Genomic DNA, 19,408 nt, shown 5'->3' with positions numbered 1-19,408 from the left:
AGTAATTTTGCGATTTCAAAAAGCCCTGAAATGATAGATTTCATCAGAACTTTAGACTCGACAATCTAAAATTTGGCAGTGAAAAAATTATGATCACATAAAGTTTCACTGGATGTTTCCCTTAATATATAATGTTACAATGTACTGAAGTTTGAAAATACTGTTAAGTAAAAATTCTCCATGGAAAAATTTTTAATACCATTTCCACAGGCCCTTAAAAATTAAAATCTTATCTAGAAGCTCAGTTGAATGAGTTGTGCAGGAAGTTTTATTTTTAGCAGGACTCGTCTGAAGATATTAAACTACCGTGTTCACTTGCGAGACTAAGCCATAAAGAAAACCTTTTAAAAGGACACACTTCCCTTTAATAAATAAGCATAGCCTTTTATGTTCTTAGTGCTTGGAAAGGAGAATCTGAAGGGGGGGAAAAAGAGAGAGGTCAAAAATCTGAAATGGAAAACGTTGTTGAGTAAGTGGGACATTTTTATTCATATCATCCCCCCAGCCCTTGCCCTCTTCTCTTCGATGTTAGATATGGAGATGTAAAGAATATTGGAATGTACACATTCCCCACGGGCGCACTTGAACTTAAAGTTTGACCCTTTGTACTTCCCCCTTTTACAATTAAAATAGCTCAGCAACTTTGCGTTATATTTAACAGCCATCAAAGGGCTCTTGTAGAGCATGGCAGCGAGGAGGGAACATTAGGTTAGCCTCTCGGTGTGCCAAGTCCCATATTCGCCTAGAGTATGGAAGGCAGAACATCTGGAGCATTCACCGCCATTTATTTGTTCATTATGGAGCAAGTTCACATTTCCAGGTGACCTCTTCTCTTTGTGGCAAGTTCCCATTTCCTATTTCCTATAGTCTCAGAGCCGACTGAAAAGCAAGAAACCCTCATTAAAGAGTGGGATCTTTCCTGTCCTCCTGAGGGTAGAACCGGCTGATGATCCTGATGCCAGTGTCTGCTGGCATCCATGTGTCTTCCCAGGTTGCTGGAAAGAGTAGCAACAAGATAAGTTTCCTATGAAGAGATGGACTTGTCTTTCATTGTGATCCAAAGTGTGGAGTGTAGGACTCTGGGTGAAGAAGCTAGGGATTGTTCAATGACATTCACAGATGGTGCTCCTTAGGAAAAGTATATGAAGAGGCAGGAGAATGGCCCCACCAGATGCCAGCACTGTTTCTGGTTTCACATCAACATACTTGGAAGGAGTCTAAAAGATGCTGGAAAAAAACTGGCCACCTGTTTCTATAAATAACATTTTATTGGGACACAGCCACACCCATTTGTTTACATACTGCCTATGACTGCTTTCACACTAGAGTTGAACGGTCTCAAGAGAGGCTGTGATGGCCCAAAGTCTACAATATTTACTGCTTGGCTTGACAGAAACTCACCATCCCCTGGTCTAAGACAATTCTTATTCAGTGATGCCTCTAAAAAGCTATTTGAGGGCAAGGGCAATGTATTGGTTCACCCTTCCCACCCAGTGAAATGTGTCATGCGCTACGGCTTTGTAAACGGTCCGGGGCTGCGCTTGATTTGATGTGGCATTTCCCCCCCTCTTCCAGGTGAAATGCGAGGCCAGGTCTGCCTTGACCAAGCCGAAGAATAACCATAATAACTGTAAAAAAGTCTCCAATGAAGAAAAACCAAAGGTTGCCATTGGTGAAGAGTGCAGGGCAGACGAGCAGGCCTTCCTGGTGGCACTTTATAAATACATGAAAGAAAGGAAGACGCCAATAGAACGAATACCCTATTTAGGTTTTAAACAGAGTAAGTATACTTGTTTTCGTTTTTGAAATAGGAGAACTGCTCAGATTCTTTGACTTGGAAAAAAAATATTTTTGACTCAGGATTATGTTGAAATCCTAATCTGGGGATGATGATGTTCTCTGTTTATACTAAATCTACAAATCATCCAAGCCAGGAATTTTTTCCCTTCCTTTTTCCGCTACATTGTTCCCTTCTGGGGCAGTTGCAGTGAGATATTTATAGGCTTGAATCCACTGATTATGACTGGAAATAGACATGTTGAAAGTTTCTCATTTTCTGTTTTGTCAATCTTGAGTGTTTGCAACGCCTTTCTTCTGAGATAATAATATGACGTAGCTTTATCAGACACAGATGTTGCCTGTGAAAAGACGGCTTTTAAAAGGAGGACATTTAGAGGTGGACAAAACAACAACAAAGAGAAAGCATATTTCCTAAGCCCCAGATTTGTTAAGAGATAACAAAAACCTGATGACTTCAGAGGAAACAAGAAGTAAACACATTTGAACCGAGGACCCAATTTTGAATTACTGTGACATGTCCGTTTAACCGTCCTCAGTATATTTTTATGCAGATTAGGGAACTCACAGCTGAGCAGAATTCCATATAAAAAAGTAGAAGAAACCCAGACCCTGCCTTGATTTCACAAATGAATATATATTTGGCCTCTGTCTGGATTTTGTGGCACATGAAGCGTGAGCCTCTGGCTTGATACAGTATTTTCTCCCAAAGTATCTTCCTAGATTAAAACCATGTGTCATTTTGATGAAGAACGTCAAACCTGCATGTTTTACATAACAATTTACATACCTAATAGCAACTGGCACTGATTGCGAGAGAACCCTCGCAGCCATTATAAACTTATATAACTACGAATGATTACAATGTTTGTCTGAAAACTGGTTGCTGGAAATAGAAGTAAAATTAATGTACTATGAACAGCTTTGTTGCATTATGCATTGGTTCAGATTAAATCAAGGCCGAGGCAGGGCTCTTGATAGCTTTGAAACAGTGCAAGGTTCAATGAGGCTTCTTGAACGTGTTGTGTCAAAGAGCCTTTTAAAATTGATTTTATTTTATTTTTTTATTTCTCTTACCAAGGAATGACTTGAAGTCCAATTTTCCCCTCTTGTAAAAGAATCAAATCCATAGCAGTCCCAGTATCTGGTACAAGTGAACAGGGTTGCTAGCGATTTGACATAGTTGTTTAACAACATAAACATATGCAAACCCTGGAAAGAGAAATCTGTTTAAAAGAAGTATTTTTGCAATACCATACAGGCGAGTTAGGGGACTAAGTGGACTCATTTCCTCCGTGATGGAGTATCTTCCTTCCCTTTGATCTGTTGTATCACTGATGCCTCAAGGGTGAAATATTTTTCCTGCTCACTGCAGGGCACCACATGTTAGTGAAATACAGTATGAGTTTTTTTATATAGTGCTGCCATCAGGCATTCTATTAAAAAGATAATCATATATTAACTTAGCTGTTATTGATAGATTATGAAGAGATTTTATCTGAAGGAAGCATATATTATTACCCAATGGCTTCTTTCTAAGGGTTGAACCAGACCAGCCCCAAACTGGAAAAATCCCACAGTTCCCCCAAGGACACTGTAACCTAGCTCCTCTCCGTCTGCTGATGGCAACAGGACGCAAACTGTGTTGTCCTTTATCCTAAAAGTAGAACCATTTCCGAATTTGTGACTGTTCTTTAGAAATATTTTAAGTGGTAATAATATATCCTGTTATTGAGTGCCCTTTGGCAAATTGTTTCCTAAGAACTTAGATCTCTGGGGTACGTTAGTATTTCTTTTCTTTCTTTTTTATTTTTTCTCTTTCTCATTGAAAAACAAAACAAACAAAAATGTTTTAATTGACATTTCTTGGAAATATGTTAATGCAATGCTTATCTAAATACTTATTGTCCCTCTAACAGTTAACCTTTGGACTATGTTTCAAGCTGCTCAAAAACTGGGAGGATATGAAACAGTAAGTGTTTAAGCAACTTAAATGAAATAATTTTGCAATCTAAACCCCTCCCCCACCCCTTTGACCAAAATAGAGACAATACGAAAGCAGACCATCACTGACTGCCTTTTCCAATGGCTCTACACTTTTGGGGGTTTATTGGGCCGCTTTTGGAAACAGTCCCAATTAGTTCCAGGTTTGGCAAAATTGTAAACTTGTCGTAAAAGCTACAAGTGGAAAACATATGTAACTCTCCCCTGTCAGGGAAATTAGTTGGGTCTGTAATTTTTTCCCATGTTGAGAAAGGGCTATTATTGTACAACAAGCCAAGATTGCATAAAAGAAATTTCCCTTGGCAACATACCTGACATCTGCTCATGTCTAATATGGGAAATGTATTAAAGGCTTTCAGAAGTAATCAGTATTGGCCATTAAGGAATAAAATGCAGCAAATCTCCTCTCATTCCGGGGCAGAGCGGCTTTATTAGACAAGGGTCAGTGCCGCATAAACAGGAAGTTATCAGACTTATTCAGAACAGGCTCTGACACTCTTTATCAGCTAATTCTAACTGACAGGAACGGGTTATTTTTAGCTCACGGGACAATTTGATGGCCACGGGTTTTTACAGCTTGTATTTTGAACCAATAAAATGTTAGAGCAGCAAACTAAGATTAAAATCTTGAAGGAAGAAGAAAGAGCTGCATTAATATAGCACACAGAGATGACATCTGTAATAAAATCAGTTGACATAGGAAGATGTCGTCATTGGAAATATTTTCTCCTCCACACAATGATCAGATTAAGTTGTGCAGTTTCTTCTGCAATTGAATAAGAAATTGTTGTTTCTTTCCTTACGAAGTAACCTGGGATATCTCTGTATCATAGTAAAATGACAGTAAGAGACACAAAATCAAGAAAATGAAATTCATTTTAACCCAAACATAATAACTAGTGTTTCTGGCCAGATACAGCATATTGTTCCACAAACTAACTGAATAGTTGGATGTCAGGAGCTGGGGACGGGAAAAGATGGCAAACATTATATGATTCAGATAGTCTGGTATTTACTGTAGAGATATCTGCTGTGAATTCTGGCTAAAAACTCTTCGGGTAGGTGTGCATGTAATATTTTTAGTTAATATATGGACTACACATATATGTTTGTGAGGAAATATAATACTGATATGAACTACATGTAAAATGTGCATTTCATAGACATGCATTTACTTAAAATGCTTGTTTTATCAAGTGCCCTATGTAAAAATAAACAGTGTTATTTCTTCACTTGGTTGGATCTGTTGAGGGAACAAAGAATGGACTCTTTGCCACTGTGACTCATAGTTTTGCAAAATCTTGAGCTAATTATAGCTTTCATCTGTGTGAAAAAGATGATATCTTATTCAGGGTTAGTCTCATAAATTTAGGAATCGACCCCATAGCCTAGACTTTTAAGTCTAACTTTTCGTGTTAAGAATAGGAGTATACATTTTTATGAACTGTGACTACAGATAAGTTACATGATATTGCACAATATTATGAAATGTCTTTTTAAATCCAGGAACTTGTTGTTATTCACTGATAAGGAGAGTGCTAGCAAATTTCACAGAATCAGTTTTTCCTGCTTTTGTATCTTCTGTATCTTCACAAGGACTTTTTTCCCATGAAACTGCAATTGGTGTCGAATATACAAAAGAAACTTCTGCTAAGTTTCAGGGCATTTGCAGTACTCTTTGAACAATTAGTACTTATTGTTTTGTTGGATGAATGAATGAATGAATGAATGATCACACAATTAGAAAATCACCTAAACACATACAGGGTGGGGCAAAAGTAGGTTTAGAGTTGTTCATATGGAAAATAATACAGTAATCCTCCTATCTAATAATAGAGAAACATGGTAATTAACTGTAACTTTGCTACCCTTCCCATTGGCTAATCAGTGAGATATGCAAATTAACTGCCAACCAAGATGGTGGCTGGCAGCCAGGCAGCTGAAGCGAACAGGAGGCTTGCTTGCTCCAGTGATGGAGGAAGCCAAGGTTCCCCACCTGCCGCTGCCGGCCTCTGAGCTGCACTCTAAGAAACAATGTTGCAATTATAGAAGCTAAACAAACCCCAGAAACCTGCTTTCAGCCAGCCCGGCCTCAGAGCTGGAGTTGCAACAGTGTTTCAATTATAGAAGCCAAACAAACCCAGGTACCTGCTTTCAGCAGCCAAGGTCTCAGAGCTGGAGCCGAGCCCCAGAGCTAAAGTCAGCTCTCAGTTCCAGTGACAGCCATAGAAGGTAAATAAATCCCAGAATACAAAAAAAAAAAGAAAAAAAGGAGAGGTTGGGAGCTTCAGTCACCCGCCAGCCTGAAAACGGCCCTCAGCCCCTCACCCAGACTGGCCAGGCACCCCAGTGGGGACCCCCACCCTGAAGGATGTGTGACCAGCTGCAAACAGCCATCATCCCCTCATCCAGGCTGGCCAGGCACCCAAGCGGGACCCCCACCCTGATCCAGGACACCCTTCAGGGCAAACCAGCTGGCCCCCACCTGTGCACCAGGCCTCTATCCTATATAGTAAAAGGGTAATATGCAAACTGACCCTAACAGCAGAAAGACTGGGAATGACTGGTCACTATGACACACACTGACCACCAGGGGGCAGACGCTCAATCCAGGATCTGCCCTCTGGTGGTCAGGGCGCTCTCACATGGGAGGAGCTCTGCTCAGCCACAAGCCAGGCTGATGGCTGCCGGTACTGCGGTGGTGGTGGGAGCCTCTCCTGTCTCCTCAGCAGTGCTAAGGATGTCTGACTGCAGTTTAGGCCTGCTCCCCGCTGGCAAGTGGACATCCCCCGAGGGCTGCCAGAGGGATGTCTGATTGCCATCTTAGGCCCAATCCCCCAGGGAGCGGGCTTCAGCCAGCAGATGGTCATCCCCTGAGGGGTCCCAGACTGCGAGAGGGCACAGGCCGGGCTGAGGGGACCCCCCTCCCCCCCACCCCGAGTGCACAAATTTTTGTGCACCGGGCCTCTAGTTAATAAATAATAACACAAGAATAAACTCTGTTTCACATAGTGTAAAACTACTTTTGCCCTACCCTGCATTTATTGAGTGTCTTTTGTGTACAAGGCATTGTGTTGGGCATTCTGGGAGATGCAAACATATCTAGGCCAGTAGTTCTAGTTGCTTACCATCCACAAGAGGTGACAATAAGAGATATGGTAGAAAAGATCCTGCACCTCCTCATTTAGAGATGAGGGAAGGAAAACTTATTACTCTGATGACAGTTGAGCAGAATTTTAGAGAATAGATGGAATTTAGACATGACAGATCATGGCCTTCCAGGAAGAGAAAATCAAATGGGGAAATAAAACATGGAGGTAGAATAAGGTTGGGCATAGAGAGTTTAAGTCACCTAAAGATGAGTGACTAGCTGGCCAGGATGAATGACCATGAGAGAAGGCTGGAGCCCAGTGAGTAGAGATCTTGGATTCTAGGCCCCAGAGTTATTCATCAGGCTGCAGGGGGATATCTTGGAGACTGTTATGCTTTGCCACTTATTCTGCCTTCACTGTGTGTGAAGGTGGAGTAGAGTAGGGAGAGGCTGGGATAAAGGGATATGGAAGACCAGATTGGTGTCTGCCTTTTATCTGGTTATGAGTTTCATGTCACTTCAGCAAATCCACATGAGGACTGGTGATCTCTGCGATGGCTCTTTCCCCTTCCATTTCCATTCACACTTCAACTCCCTCATTGTGCATTGGGTCCCTCCCATTCTTCAGAACACTCCGGATTTTTTCATCTCACCTCAGGCAGGGAATCTCCATAGCCATCTTTCTATGAAATCTTCATCTGAGGCCATAAGCTAGATGAAGCTAATTGGTGGGATTTTTTTCTTCCCTCGCTCTCTCCCTTCCTTCCTTCTTTTCTCCCCGCCCCCCTTTTTTTATATGCCTCATGTAGGCACTTAAGGTTGCCACTCCCATTTTACACTTAAGCTTTTGAATCTCCTAAGTGAAGAATAAGTTTTTCTTTTGGTATATTTTGGCTAATAAAATTGTGAGATGTTCAGTGAGAATTCAGTTTTGAAGTTAGTCCAGAAGCTGTATGAATAATATCCAAAGCCTGGGGACTTAAGTTGTCATCACAGTGTTACCAAAGGACACTTATATGTGAGATTATCTGATACCAGAACAACTATAGACTTGTCATTTAGAGCTCAAAAGAGATCCTAGAATCGTCTAGATCAGTGCTTCCCAAAGGTTACTCCACAACTGACGCTCAAATTTTCAATGGGGAACTTTAAAATATAAGCCATTGTCTAGGCCTCCACACTGAAATATAAACTTTGTTGTAGGGCCTGAGCCTGAGAACCTGAGATTCCCTTTTCTTAAGCTGTCCAGTTGAGGTTAATTCAAAGCTAAGTGTAACAGTGATTATTAACACTTCACCTCATGGGTCATAGCTTCAGAATGGAACCCCATTTAAGTCAAATGTCAAAGATTAGAAAGCTATCTTCAGGCCATTACTAACTAAACATCCAACATGTTAACATTTTGTTGACTCAAAAGAAGCCAAAATTTTCCCATGAGTATTTTTCCATTTAGTAAATGGTCATCTAAATTGGGACGCAGTAAGCTATTTTCGTTTTGAATAAGGTACCCTAACATTTTTTATTTTTTACAAATTGGCCTTTGTGTAGAAAAAGATCCTCGCCATGTTCCAGCCCCAGCCTTTGTTTTACAAATGAGGAAACTGAGGTACAAGGAGGTGAAATTATTTGCAGGGATCATCATGGCATTCTCCCAGTTCTGACAGCTGAGAACGTTGTGCACAATCGTGTTACCCTCCATAGCCACTGGAAGTTAAAGGAGATTCATAAATGATCATTCTTTGAGCCTTCCATTCTCAGCAGTCCCTTATGTATCCAGATTGCTTTCTACATAATGTGGGTGATTCTTGGAAAAAAGATTGAATAACCTACCTTTGTTGATAGCATCTTTCAGTCAGTTCTTCGTATCTAACATGATCCTTAGCAGATAAACTACTAACTGCTGAAACTATCTGATTCTTGAGAAAAATGTGTGAATTTAGGAGATGGGGGTCAAGAAGTCTGGATGGTGTAAATATTAGCAATAGTAAAAAATTTCAAGTTTAAAATTTGTAAATGTATCTCTTCTGCACTTGTGATTGGATAAAAACGTCCCTCTGGAATTCCTTCTGGCTATAAAAAGAGGCCATCTTAATTGGTTTGTTTTTGTTTGTGGTTATAAGCTATTTCAAATCTTCTGGTTTGAATTGTGGATTATGGATTATTTCATTTCAGTTCTTCAGTACCCTCAAATTTAATTTAAAAAAGAAAGAGGAGCAAAAGTTTTATTTTAAGCCTTTATAACATTTGACTAGCAGCTATATTCGGTTCTCTTGGGGTCCTCTACCTTTGCTGGAAATGTATATTGTGTCTCTGCGTCCTTAAATTTAGAGATCATAAATATATTGAATGGATTGATTTCCGAAAAAAAACAAACAGTATCCTGGCATTTTGATTGTTTGGCAATGAGGACCCTTCCCTTGCAGTCCTATATCCAACTTCTTCCACACATTTTAAAGTTTTGGTACTGACAGTTGAGGATGCAGAACTGGATAAAGTTGCTGATGAGCTAAGAGGCCTGCACTTCAGTTTCTGGTGAAGCAATTAAAGCTCGCAGGGTAGCTTGGGGTATTAGCAGGATGCATCGAGTTGAAGGTGGTTTGCTAAAGTGATTTCCATTTGGCTACCCGTTTGATGGCATGCCAGAGGCAGTATTTGGAAAGAAGGTAGTAGAGCAGGGAGTTGGGTCTTAAGTAAATCTAGAGGCAGAAGACCATGCACGTGGTGCCTTTGGAGAATGTCAGCGAGCAGCCCCCATCTTCCCATGGGTGAGACAGGACCGTTATTTCTCATCTGGGAGGAGTTGCTTATCTTCTTGCTGGAAGGATTAGGCTTTGGCATGAGATTCTGACTTTGAAGAAAGATGACAGTCAGTGACAAAAATGACAGAAATTCTGTCATTTCATGACATCCTCTCAATCTACTAACCCTAGTTCTCTGGACAGACAAAACCTCTTGCTTAATTCAAAATGTTTGAGGCCAAAGATGATGTCATGCAGTTTTGAAAGGCTCCAGTTCCTGGAGTACTACCAGGAAAAAAAAGTCATCCTCCTTTCATTCAGTCCGCCCTCAAGGTGTCCTGAGAAAGACGCTGTTTCTCAGAGCAGCCTGGGCAGCACCACTTGCCGGAAAACTCTCCTTTTGACTTCATATTTCCTGCACATTCTTAAGCCATGGAAACTCCAGAGCCCTAAAAGATCTCTGATGGCTGTTTCCTCACCAGGCCACAACAATGCCAAGATTATTCATCTCTGCAACCTCAAAGGGAGCAAAATCAAGGCTCAAAGTCTGTGTCTTGGGTTAAAACAGTTGTCCAGTTTTTCTTAAGTGACAGGATATTCTCATCAAGTAAAATCATGGAAGGGACAATTCCTTTCCCACGCACTGGACCTGTTTTCTTGACTGGGGTGAGCCAGGTGAAGAGTTAGCTTCGGGCCACCTTTACCACATCGCCTGGGTTCTGAAGCGCAGTTTGAAAACCACTGTACTTATGGGCAGTGAAACTTCATGAACATACAAGGTGTGGAGTGCTTTTCAGAGTTTCTTGGGTCTTACCGCACTCGGGAAAGAAGTAACTGTCAAGTGTCTTCCAAGTATGATTGGGGCTCACACACACCTAGATTGGTTTATTTCACTTGGGTGTGGTCTGCTCAGCTTTTCATCTTGCTTCATGGTTCCTTGTATGGGGCTGTGCTTCCTGCTAAATTATGATCCCCTGAAAGCTGTAACATCTCTTTCTGTTCATGATGCCTTCCCACCCTCAACCCTCCACCTCCATGCCTCTGTACCTGACACAGCGCCCTAAGACAGGAAGCACTAGCAGATGGGTTGCTGTCCTGAACCTCTATCATCAAAGTGAGGACCTTGAAGGAGATGACAGGAGAAGCACAACCCATGAGAAATAACTGCCGGATGAATTTGGCCATTTTCTTTAGGAAACAGAGAGCCAGGAGTTCTTTGTATCTTTACAAATCTAAAATAAATAGAAGGTGAGGTTGAAACGTGAACATGACCAGGAGGCCTGAAGCTTAGGGAAAATTGATCAAACTAACCCCTTGGCTAGATAACACTTCACTGCTAAGTGGGGCTGGGGACTGGACACCAGGAAGCAGACGGCGGTTCTGCCCCAGATAAGGTTTAAAGCTAACACACATCCAGAGAGCACATTGAACAGCAGAATAAAAACCCTAAGCAAATGAGTAAGTAGGCCCGACGCAGGCATATTAGAACAGAAGGCAGATTTATTCAGGTGGGAGAACGATGCCCAGTAAGTAGCTGGGTCAGGAGGACTTCTCAGGTTTTTCCCTCTCTCCTTATAGGGCCGTGCGACCCATTATAAAGTTTGGATAATGGGAGGATGCAGACATTTCTTGCTTTAGAGCCTGTGGCCAGCATTTGTATTAAAAGTGCACCTGGACACACACAAAAATAAAGTTGAGCACCTAGGAGAACTGTGCACTTAAAAGCATTTCGCAGTTGGAAAGAGCACAGTTGATGACTTTCCTGTGGAAAGAAAATGTTTCAAAATGGCCCGATTCATCCAGGCTGGCCAGTGGACCCTAAGGAAATGGAGAGGCCGTTTCCTCGGAGGCCAGGCCCTTGTTGTCTTCACTCCAGATGAGTCCTCACTAGTGAAAACTGTATTTACAAACGGGAGCCTGCCGGCTTGGGGCTAACACAGACCCCTGGCCTGCTGCTCGCGGCTTGTTAGCACCAAGTGGGGCTTGATGCTGGCTTCCTGCTGCCACATTTCAATCCGAGAGGGAGGAAGATTTTTGTTTCCCTTTTGACGATTCATTATTTCTTCTCAAAGAAGTTGTGTCATCTCTGTGATAGGCAAGTATTTAACAGGGCATTCCCTAGTCTAGATGATAGGATGTGGGAGGGGGACATGGTCAGATTCCAAAATTATCCTTATCAGCAGTGGTCTCTTCTTCATTACATTTTCCACAATCTGTATTATTTTGTGTAGGTGTTTGGTCAGTTGTTTATTGCTGACACCCCCCCCCCGCCCCCTCCCCCTCAAGGATGAAGTCATGTTGGGTCTGGTTGTCATTGTTGCATCTCAGCTGCTAGCACAGTGCCCAACAGATGGGAGATGTTCAGTACATGCCGAATGAATGGATGTGTGCATGGATGGATTCAGATATAATTGGAACTTATCCGTGACTCTGTGGTGACCATCATAGTAAAACCTCTGTTCTATCTAGAGGCAGGAGCAGCCAGGGCAGAAGGAACCATAGTTTTATTGGGTTCTTTAAGAGTAACATTGTAGAGCATTATTAACCTAGCCCACCCCCTTGGGTTCTTGCTGACCTCGTGGTTAGGCTCTTTGCCCACTAGGTCAAAGTTGAGAACTTGTAGCAGAAGTTATACTTCCCACAGTCATCTGCCTCACTTGAAGCAAAGGGCCCCTGGAGTTCTGTGTTATCACCCCGCTCCAACCATGGGCTTCTCAGGAGGACATTCTGATATGGAGGCTGCTTTGATGTCGCAGGAAAAGGTCTGCTTTTGGGACCATAAGACATCAGTATGAACCTTGGTTTTGCCATTCTGCTGCTGTGTACCCTTGGGCACGTCATGCAACCTCCCCTCGGAGTCTCCCTTCCTTCTATAATCCGCCTCACAGGCTGATGGGAGGATTAAATGACATTATGGATGTGAAATCTCTTTATAAAATATGAAATGCAGTGTACAGGAGATCCAAGAGTGACAGGAGTGGTGGTCTGTTGTGAAGTGATTGCAGGGACACATGCAGGCTGTTTCCTGGCCCTGCTGGGCTCCAAGGCGCTCACACCTCATCGGAGAGAGGTTTCTTCTTCCTTCATTCTTCCTGATTCTCGCATAGGCCAGCCTGAAATTGTATTCTTTAAAAGGCTGGAGGGAGCTTTTCATTAAATATAACATAACTACCAAAATATGTAGTGTTTTGAAAGGGGCTTGAACCCATTTATTATCATCGAAACCAAGCCACAAATAAAGGAGGGTTCATTTTTAGCTACACCTGCTAGTGGAGGTAAAGGTGGTTCTTTCTAATGAGAACCATTGGAACAAATTGGTTCAAGAATGACGGACGTGAAATTGAACCATGCAGAACTCACATTGTCTCGAGGCCCCACTGGGACCTGTTGAGAAGGCCTTACAGGAATGAAGGGGTTCTCTTGATTTGAAATGGAAAAGATACCTCTTACCTTCTAATGTTTAACCGCCCTTGCCCTCCTCCGTAAAGATTACAATTTCAGGCCCCTGGTGGCAAGTGCAGAGTTCTTCCCCCTGGATTACTGTCTTTAGCCCCGAAGTGGGCTCCATGGGCAGCTCTGGGGGTATTTTTCACAAGAAGCCTCCTGCTCTGATTGTATTAAATGCACGGCCCTCAATGCCACGCCCTGCCCCCTCCACAGTCCACTCACAGTTTCCCTGTGATCTGATTTGGAAACTTTCACGGGGGCCTTAGAACTTGTTCTCTCTTCCTAGTTCAAGGAAACTCTGGGCTTGCTGGGATGTCGCAAATGATGGGGTTTCCCGCAATTCATCATCTGCCAGATCACGCATCTGCTATTCTGTAAAATCTTAATTTACATACGAAAATAGAATGAAAGAAAAATAAATAAAACAAGACCATAGTCTGCCGTTCAGTACGTCGCAAGCTGTTTGCTTTTATTCACCTAACTCAAAAATGTACATAGCTTGCCTTTTAACTTTGGAATATGTTCCTTTTCATAGGATTTGATTGGTACCCCATTTTCCCAATCTAAGTGAATAAAAATAAACAGCTTGCGTGACATGTACAGTTGTAGATTTTGATTTGATGGTTAGAGGAGCTGTCATAAAAATGTAGCCCGAAATGACTGCAAATTCCATAACCAACTTGATCAGTGTAATTAGTTGATGTTGTAATTTATTTAGTTTTAAAAATAGGCAACATATCACAGAGTTCAAAAGTCAGACGATACAAAAGCATGTTTGGTGAAGAGGGTCTCTCTTCACGTGGCCACCCTTTTCCACACCCCTCGAGCAACCTGTGTTAATTCTGTTCATTTACACTGAGGTACTAAGATATATTTTAGGAAAATTTTCTTTTCTTTTGATGCTGTACCACATGACATCAAGGAACAGAGTACAAGTTTGAGACCTTGGGGGGCAAATAACTACATAAGTATCAAGGGAGATGCCTTGGATGAAAATATACTAAGGGTGACAAAAATACAGAGCCAAAGGTTGAATTCCATTTTTATTGTAAAGTGAGAACTCACTGTAAAACCATGTCTCCCCATGTACCCATTTGGACTTCCCTGTTTCTGGGTTTCCAGAGCAGATCATTCTCCTCTGACTGTTGCATATGTATTGAATCCTGCCACTGCGAATCTCTTACGATGCAAGATTGAATTTCCCATTGCCATTCTTTCAGATAACAGCCCGCCGTCAATGGAAACACATTTATGATGAATTAGGCGGTAATCCTGGGAGTACCAGCGCTGCCACGTGCACCCGCAGACATTATGAAAGGTAAAAAAAAAAACAAAAAACACCAAAAAACTTCTTTTTTTTTTTTAATTTTGGAAAGTCGTTGCTTATTTGAAAGTGTGTTAATTAGATGGCATTTCTGGTCAGGGATTAGACCAGAGGGAAGGGACCTTTTAGGAAACAGAAAAATATTCCGCCAGCATTTTCCTTTGTATACCTCCTTGTGAATTTTAAGGGACATGGCTTTCTCTGGTTACTGGGCCTAAAATTAGATGTTCTTTTAAGTTTGCTTTTATCCTGTGACCACCTGCCTGACAATACTGTCCCTCCCCCACCCCAAGCATAGATTACTCAATATGTTCTCTGAGAAGCTTTAGAATCTAGGAAACATAGGTCTGCATTGTTACTATGAGGTCGCCATGTAACTATATTAACATTGAAATGTCTTAATGTTGAATGTATTAATATTGCAAAGTAGGCATTTCTTTAATAAGGAAATTGGCCCGAGATAAGATCTTTTGTTTTCTCCCATCTTGGTATTTTTATTCTATGGCTATGCTTTTGACCTGGGAAATTCTTTCTTGCCAATCTGTGTGAGGTTTGGTTTTCTAATAACTAAAGTTTCTTCAGGAAGGTGATGATAATGCAAACAAGAAGTAATCAAATTAGACTAATCTGAGGGTTGTCTCCACAGGAGTATTTTCCCGTTGAATTAGGGCTGTGATACCCAACATCGAAGACCAGTTAGCAAATCCATGCATTATCCCTGCTCTGTGCTTCAAGCCCGTACCTTATTTATTTAGGTCACACCAACTCCTTTATCAATGGCATTTCCCTTCTGAAGTGTCAACTGACTCAGCTCTCTGATTTCAAATTCAGAGCTTGTGAGATCCAAGTAGAAGCTGGATAGTTCATAAAGGTTTGGTTTCCCACTGGATTACATTTTTTAAAAATATGTTTTTATTGATTTCAGAGAGAGGAAGGGAGAGGGAGAGGGAGATAGAAACATCAAGGATGAGAGAGGACCATTGATTGGCTGCCTTCTACATGCCCCACATGGGGGATCGAGCCCGCAAACCAGGCATGTGCTGACCGGGAATTGAACCCTGCCCTCCTGGTTCATGGGTCGATGCTTAGCAGCTGAGCCACACCGACAGAGCTGGATTACATTTTCTAAAAAAGTTTTGTCTTTGAATTTGAATTATGAATTTGTCTACCAGTAAAGAAAACACAGAAACCACACCAGGTAGTCAACAAAGAAAATTTACTATTGGGGTTGCTTAAACAAGTGTTGGCGTGAAGCGCTACATTAATCCGAAGGTAATAACCAGTTTTCTTAGGTCTGGGAGAATAGAGAAAAGAGGTGTTGCCATCCAGATGTTCAGAGAGTGGGCCTCACAGATCTGGGGTTCAGACCCCTTCTGGGGAGAGGCACCCAACCTGTGCTGGTGCTTCAGAGGAGGAGCCTATGGAGCTGGGCTCAGACCTAGGAGACTGTGCTCCCTGGAGGGTGCTCCGCCTCAGAGGAAAGGCACTGAAAGAAGCTAGAGGCTGGAACCAACTGCTGCTGCTAAGTTACTGTGGGGTTGGCACTGAAATGAACAGCAAGCAAAATACAAAGAAAGAGGTCCCTCCTCCTCTGACCTGGTAGGGCCCCATTTGCAGAACCCCAGTAAGAAGAGAGCTGACAAATGAGACGTAATTTACAGAGCCCCAGTCCCAGCATCACCAAACAGAGCACAGAGGGTGGAATTGGCGATGAGACATCAATCCCACCTGAGCCCAGGTTAGAGCACAGCTGGCCCCAGGTGATTAGCAAGGTGTTGAACCCTGCCTTGGCATTTCCCTCTGCCATCTAGGCCCCTCACATTGTGGTGATCAGATACAAGGTGTCTAGAGTAATTAGTAATTAGTACAAGTTAAGTGCCCAAATTTGCAGATGATTGATTTAAAAAAATAGAAATCAGCCCAGCCCATGTGGTTCAGTGGTTGAGAGTTGACCTACGAACCAGGAATTTACAGTTCCATTCCCAGTCAGAGCACATGCCTAGGTTGTGGGCTAGATCCCCAGCAGGGGGGCGTGCAGGAGGCAGCCAATCAATGGTTCTCTCTCATCATTGATGTTTCTATCTCCCTTTCCTTTCCTCTCTGAAATCAATGAAAAAAATATATATTTTAAAAAAATAAATAAAATTTAAAAATCAGACTCTATGTAAAATAATGCCACTCTCCCTCATTTGAACCCATCATGATTTTAAAGGAGTCAGCCATGCTCCTGCGTGCCGTGGGAGGAAAGTTTAGGAACTACTGATCTCAGTGGCTTACTTCCCTTTAATGGTTTCAGCAGAGAAGGGCAGAGGACACTCCAATCTGTTCAGGGGCCTGAAGAAGTTCTGCTTTGGGCAAAGAAGCTCTTGGCTAAAACTGTACTTAGAGACCAAGGCCGATTTCACTCATTCTTGCTAGTCCCAGGCTATGCTAACACAATTAAAACAGGTGACTAGATGGATGAAGGACCACCATTTTCAAAAAGGGTTCAAGGAGTTGGAAAGAGTCAGGATGTTGTGGGCAAACGTCTAGCAGAAGATGTTTTTGGAAATTTGTAAGTCCTTTCAAATCAGATCAAAGCCTGAGGGGTGTTTTCCTCTGTCGCTGGTTCCTCTGGTCTCTCATTCCTTTCACGCTGGTATAGACACTTGGTCCTTTTCTTGTTTCCCTATCCCCAGCTTTATTATCCTAGAACAGTGGTCGGCAAACTGCGGCTCTCGAGCCACATGCGGCTCTTTGGCCCCTCGAGTGTGGCCACGAAGTTTCAATCGCACTGTACGTGTGCACCCGCACGTGGTATTTTGTGGAAGAGCCACACTCAAGGGGCCGCAGTTTGCCGACCACTGTCCTAGAAGATGAAGAAGAAATGAGTGATCTCCTATGCATTATCCACTGATTTATTTTTCATGGGGTGTGGCTCACGTTTCCCGTAAATGTTTTCATTTTCCAACAAGAAGAGGGGGAAAAAAATATATAGCCGGTCCCTCCGTAAATGTTGCTTGTGTGTTAGTTGTGCACTTTTGGTTTATTAATGAGTGTAATAATGAAAGTGCGAGTTGTTGAAAAGAATCAATGGGTGTTTTTATTTAAGGCATAGTAGGAATGGTACAATGCCCGTGAATGCATCATTGTTGCTGAAGGCCTGACGCGTCCACGCTTGCCTCTGATTGGCTTAAATCAAATGGGTCCAAGCACTTCATAAAAATGTCTTTGTCAGCCTGCCTTTGCTTGCAAACCTATTCATCTCTGTCAGTTTTTAATATTAGTACCAGGCTCCTGGCCATAGTCCATTAGTACTGTACTTAATTGCTCATGTTACAGCTGATCACCAATATAAAAAGCATTAACGTTTCCCCATCGTGAGACCGTTGCTATGTAGATGTCTCAAACTCAGCAAGGCTTATGAAGTGTGGCTGTTCTGGGCACTTCTTGCTGAGGGTTTATAGATGACAGTTACTGTGGATGGTAATGCGCAGAAAGCTATCCACCTCCTGGGGGCAGGACCCTTTGAAGGGGAATGTTTTCTTCCTTCCTCAACCCGTTACTTAAGGTGCCCCCACAGGCTCGCTTCCATCAGCCAAGGAACAGAAGGGAAATGATTACTTTTGTGGAGTTCTCTTAGTTTGATTTTTCTGGAACAGTCATTCACTTTTAAAGGCTTTGTTTTCACATGCAGATTTGTTTTCTTTCTAAATGTTTTTGAGCACGTGCAAGGGGCGGGGGGGGGGGGGGTGCAAATCTTTACACAGAATACCAGGTTACAGGTTTTGACTTTCCTGAATAAATTACACGGTCTGTTTCTGTAGGGCACATGAAGTTGTTATCAGGGATTGAAAAAAGAAGCGAAAGCACTGTATGCTGTGTTTTTCTGAGTATTTCGAGAATCAAAGTCATAAAGTACTTGTTTGGGGGGGGAGGAGTGAGGGTGAGCCATTGCATTTCACCTTCTCGCAGACTTTGTGCCCAATTTCAAATTCTAACCTTTTGCTCTTCCCGTGAGCATTCCTCGGGCAAGACTACCCTGCCGCGTGGCTCAGGCGGCTTCCTTTGCAGTGACTTGGGGTGAGCTGTACCCAAGCCAGATGCGTTCGCGAGAATCCGGGTGACAGTCAGCTGGAGCTTCGGCCTCTTTCCTCTGAAGTTGGAAGGCCGGGTGTGGGGGGTTTGTGTTTTGAGGGAGATAAGTATGTGCTTTAAGATAAATGCCAAAAATATATCAGGTTCCAAGGAATTCAGCTAATTATATTGTGGGAGAAGGCCAGGGGAAAGTAAGGTGAGCTACAATCCTGTTCGTGTCTGTTCATGCCCAGGACGTTGGTGTATCCTTGCTCATGTTGACAACCTTGAAGTTAATTGATGCGCAAGGCAGAAAGTCCCAGGCGGGGTGGTAGCCTTTTAGATTTGAGAGGTCCCTGAGCCATCTTCTAGGCCAGTGTTGCCCAGTGAGGTTTTCTGACCCGTCTGTGAACTGTTGGCTGCTAGGCCAGGGTTAGCCAAGCACAGCCACTGCAAATAAGCATCGATACACTCATGGAGCAACCTGCCAGTATAACTTTGTGTCTGCTGGTTAAAATAAAAAATGAGGCTTGTGTTTTGCATGCCTCTTTAAATATTGCCTTTTTCCAGTAATTCATTTTGAGGGTGTTTTATGAAAGTGTCGGTAGACAACAGATGGGACATTTAGGAAACTAGTCCTTCACCCAAGGCATTGGAGAAGTATTGCTCCGCACCAGTGGTCACAAGCTCAAGTGTGTACAGGAGCAGGTAGCGTAGGTAGTGCAGGTGGCCAGCTGGGAAAGTGGGAACCTGGCACAGATAACCCAGTCCAGGGAGGCCCGGTAGGATCAGCCAACACTCTTGCCTCAGGCGGATACAGCCTCTATGCTCCCAGACCTTCCTTGTTTTGGAGATAATTTTTATGTGAAATCATCTGACTTGCAAATATTGGTCCCAGTATTTCTGAAAGGATTTTTACATAAGCTACACTAAACTTGCCCATGGGCAGAA

General features: G+C 42.7%; 1 protein-coding gene across 3 annotated transcripts in view; it reads left to right on the top strand.

Moving 5' to 3' along the window:
• Positions 1-19,408, top strand: part of ARID5B (AT-rich interaction domain 5B) — a 177,853-nt gene that overhangs the window by 138,687 nt on the left and 19,758 nt on the right. For all 3 annotated transcript variants that reach the window (XM_059662612.1, XM_059662611.1, XM_059662613.1), the window contains 3 exons: positions 1,576-1,780; positions 3,717-3,769; positions 14,298-14,395. In XM_059662612.1, coding sequence (XP_059518595.1) covers positions 1,576-1,780; positions 3,717-3,769; positions 14,298-14,395 — 356 coding nt within the window. The remainder of the gene's footprint in view (positions 1-1,575; positions 1,781-3,716; positions 3,770-14,297; positions 14,396-19,408) is intronic.

The sequence above is a fragment of the Myotis daubentonii genome, chromosome 13, assembly GCF_963259705.1.
Source record: "Myotis daubentonii chromosome 13, mMyoDau2.1, whole genome shotgun sequence".
Taxonomy (NCBI): Eukaryota; Metazoa; Chordata; class Mammalia; order Chiroptera; family Vespertilionidae; genus Myotis; species Myotis daubentonii.
This window is presented reverse-complemented; position numbering and strand designations above follow the sequence as displayed.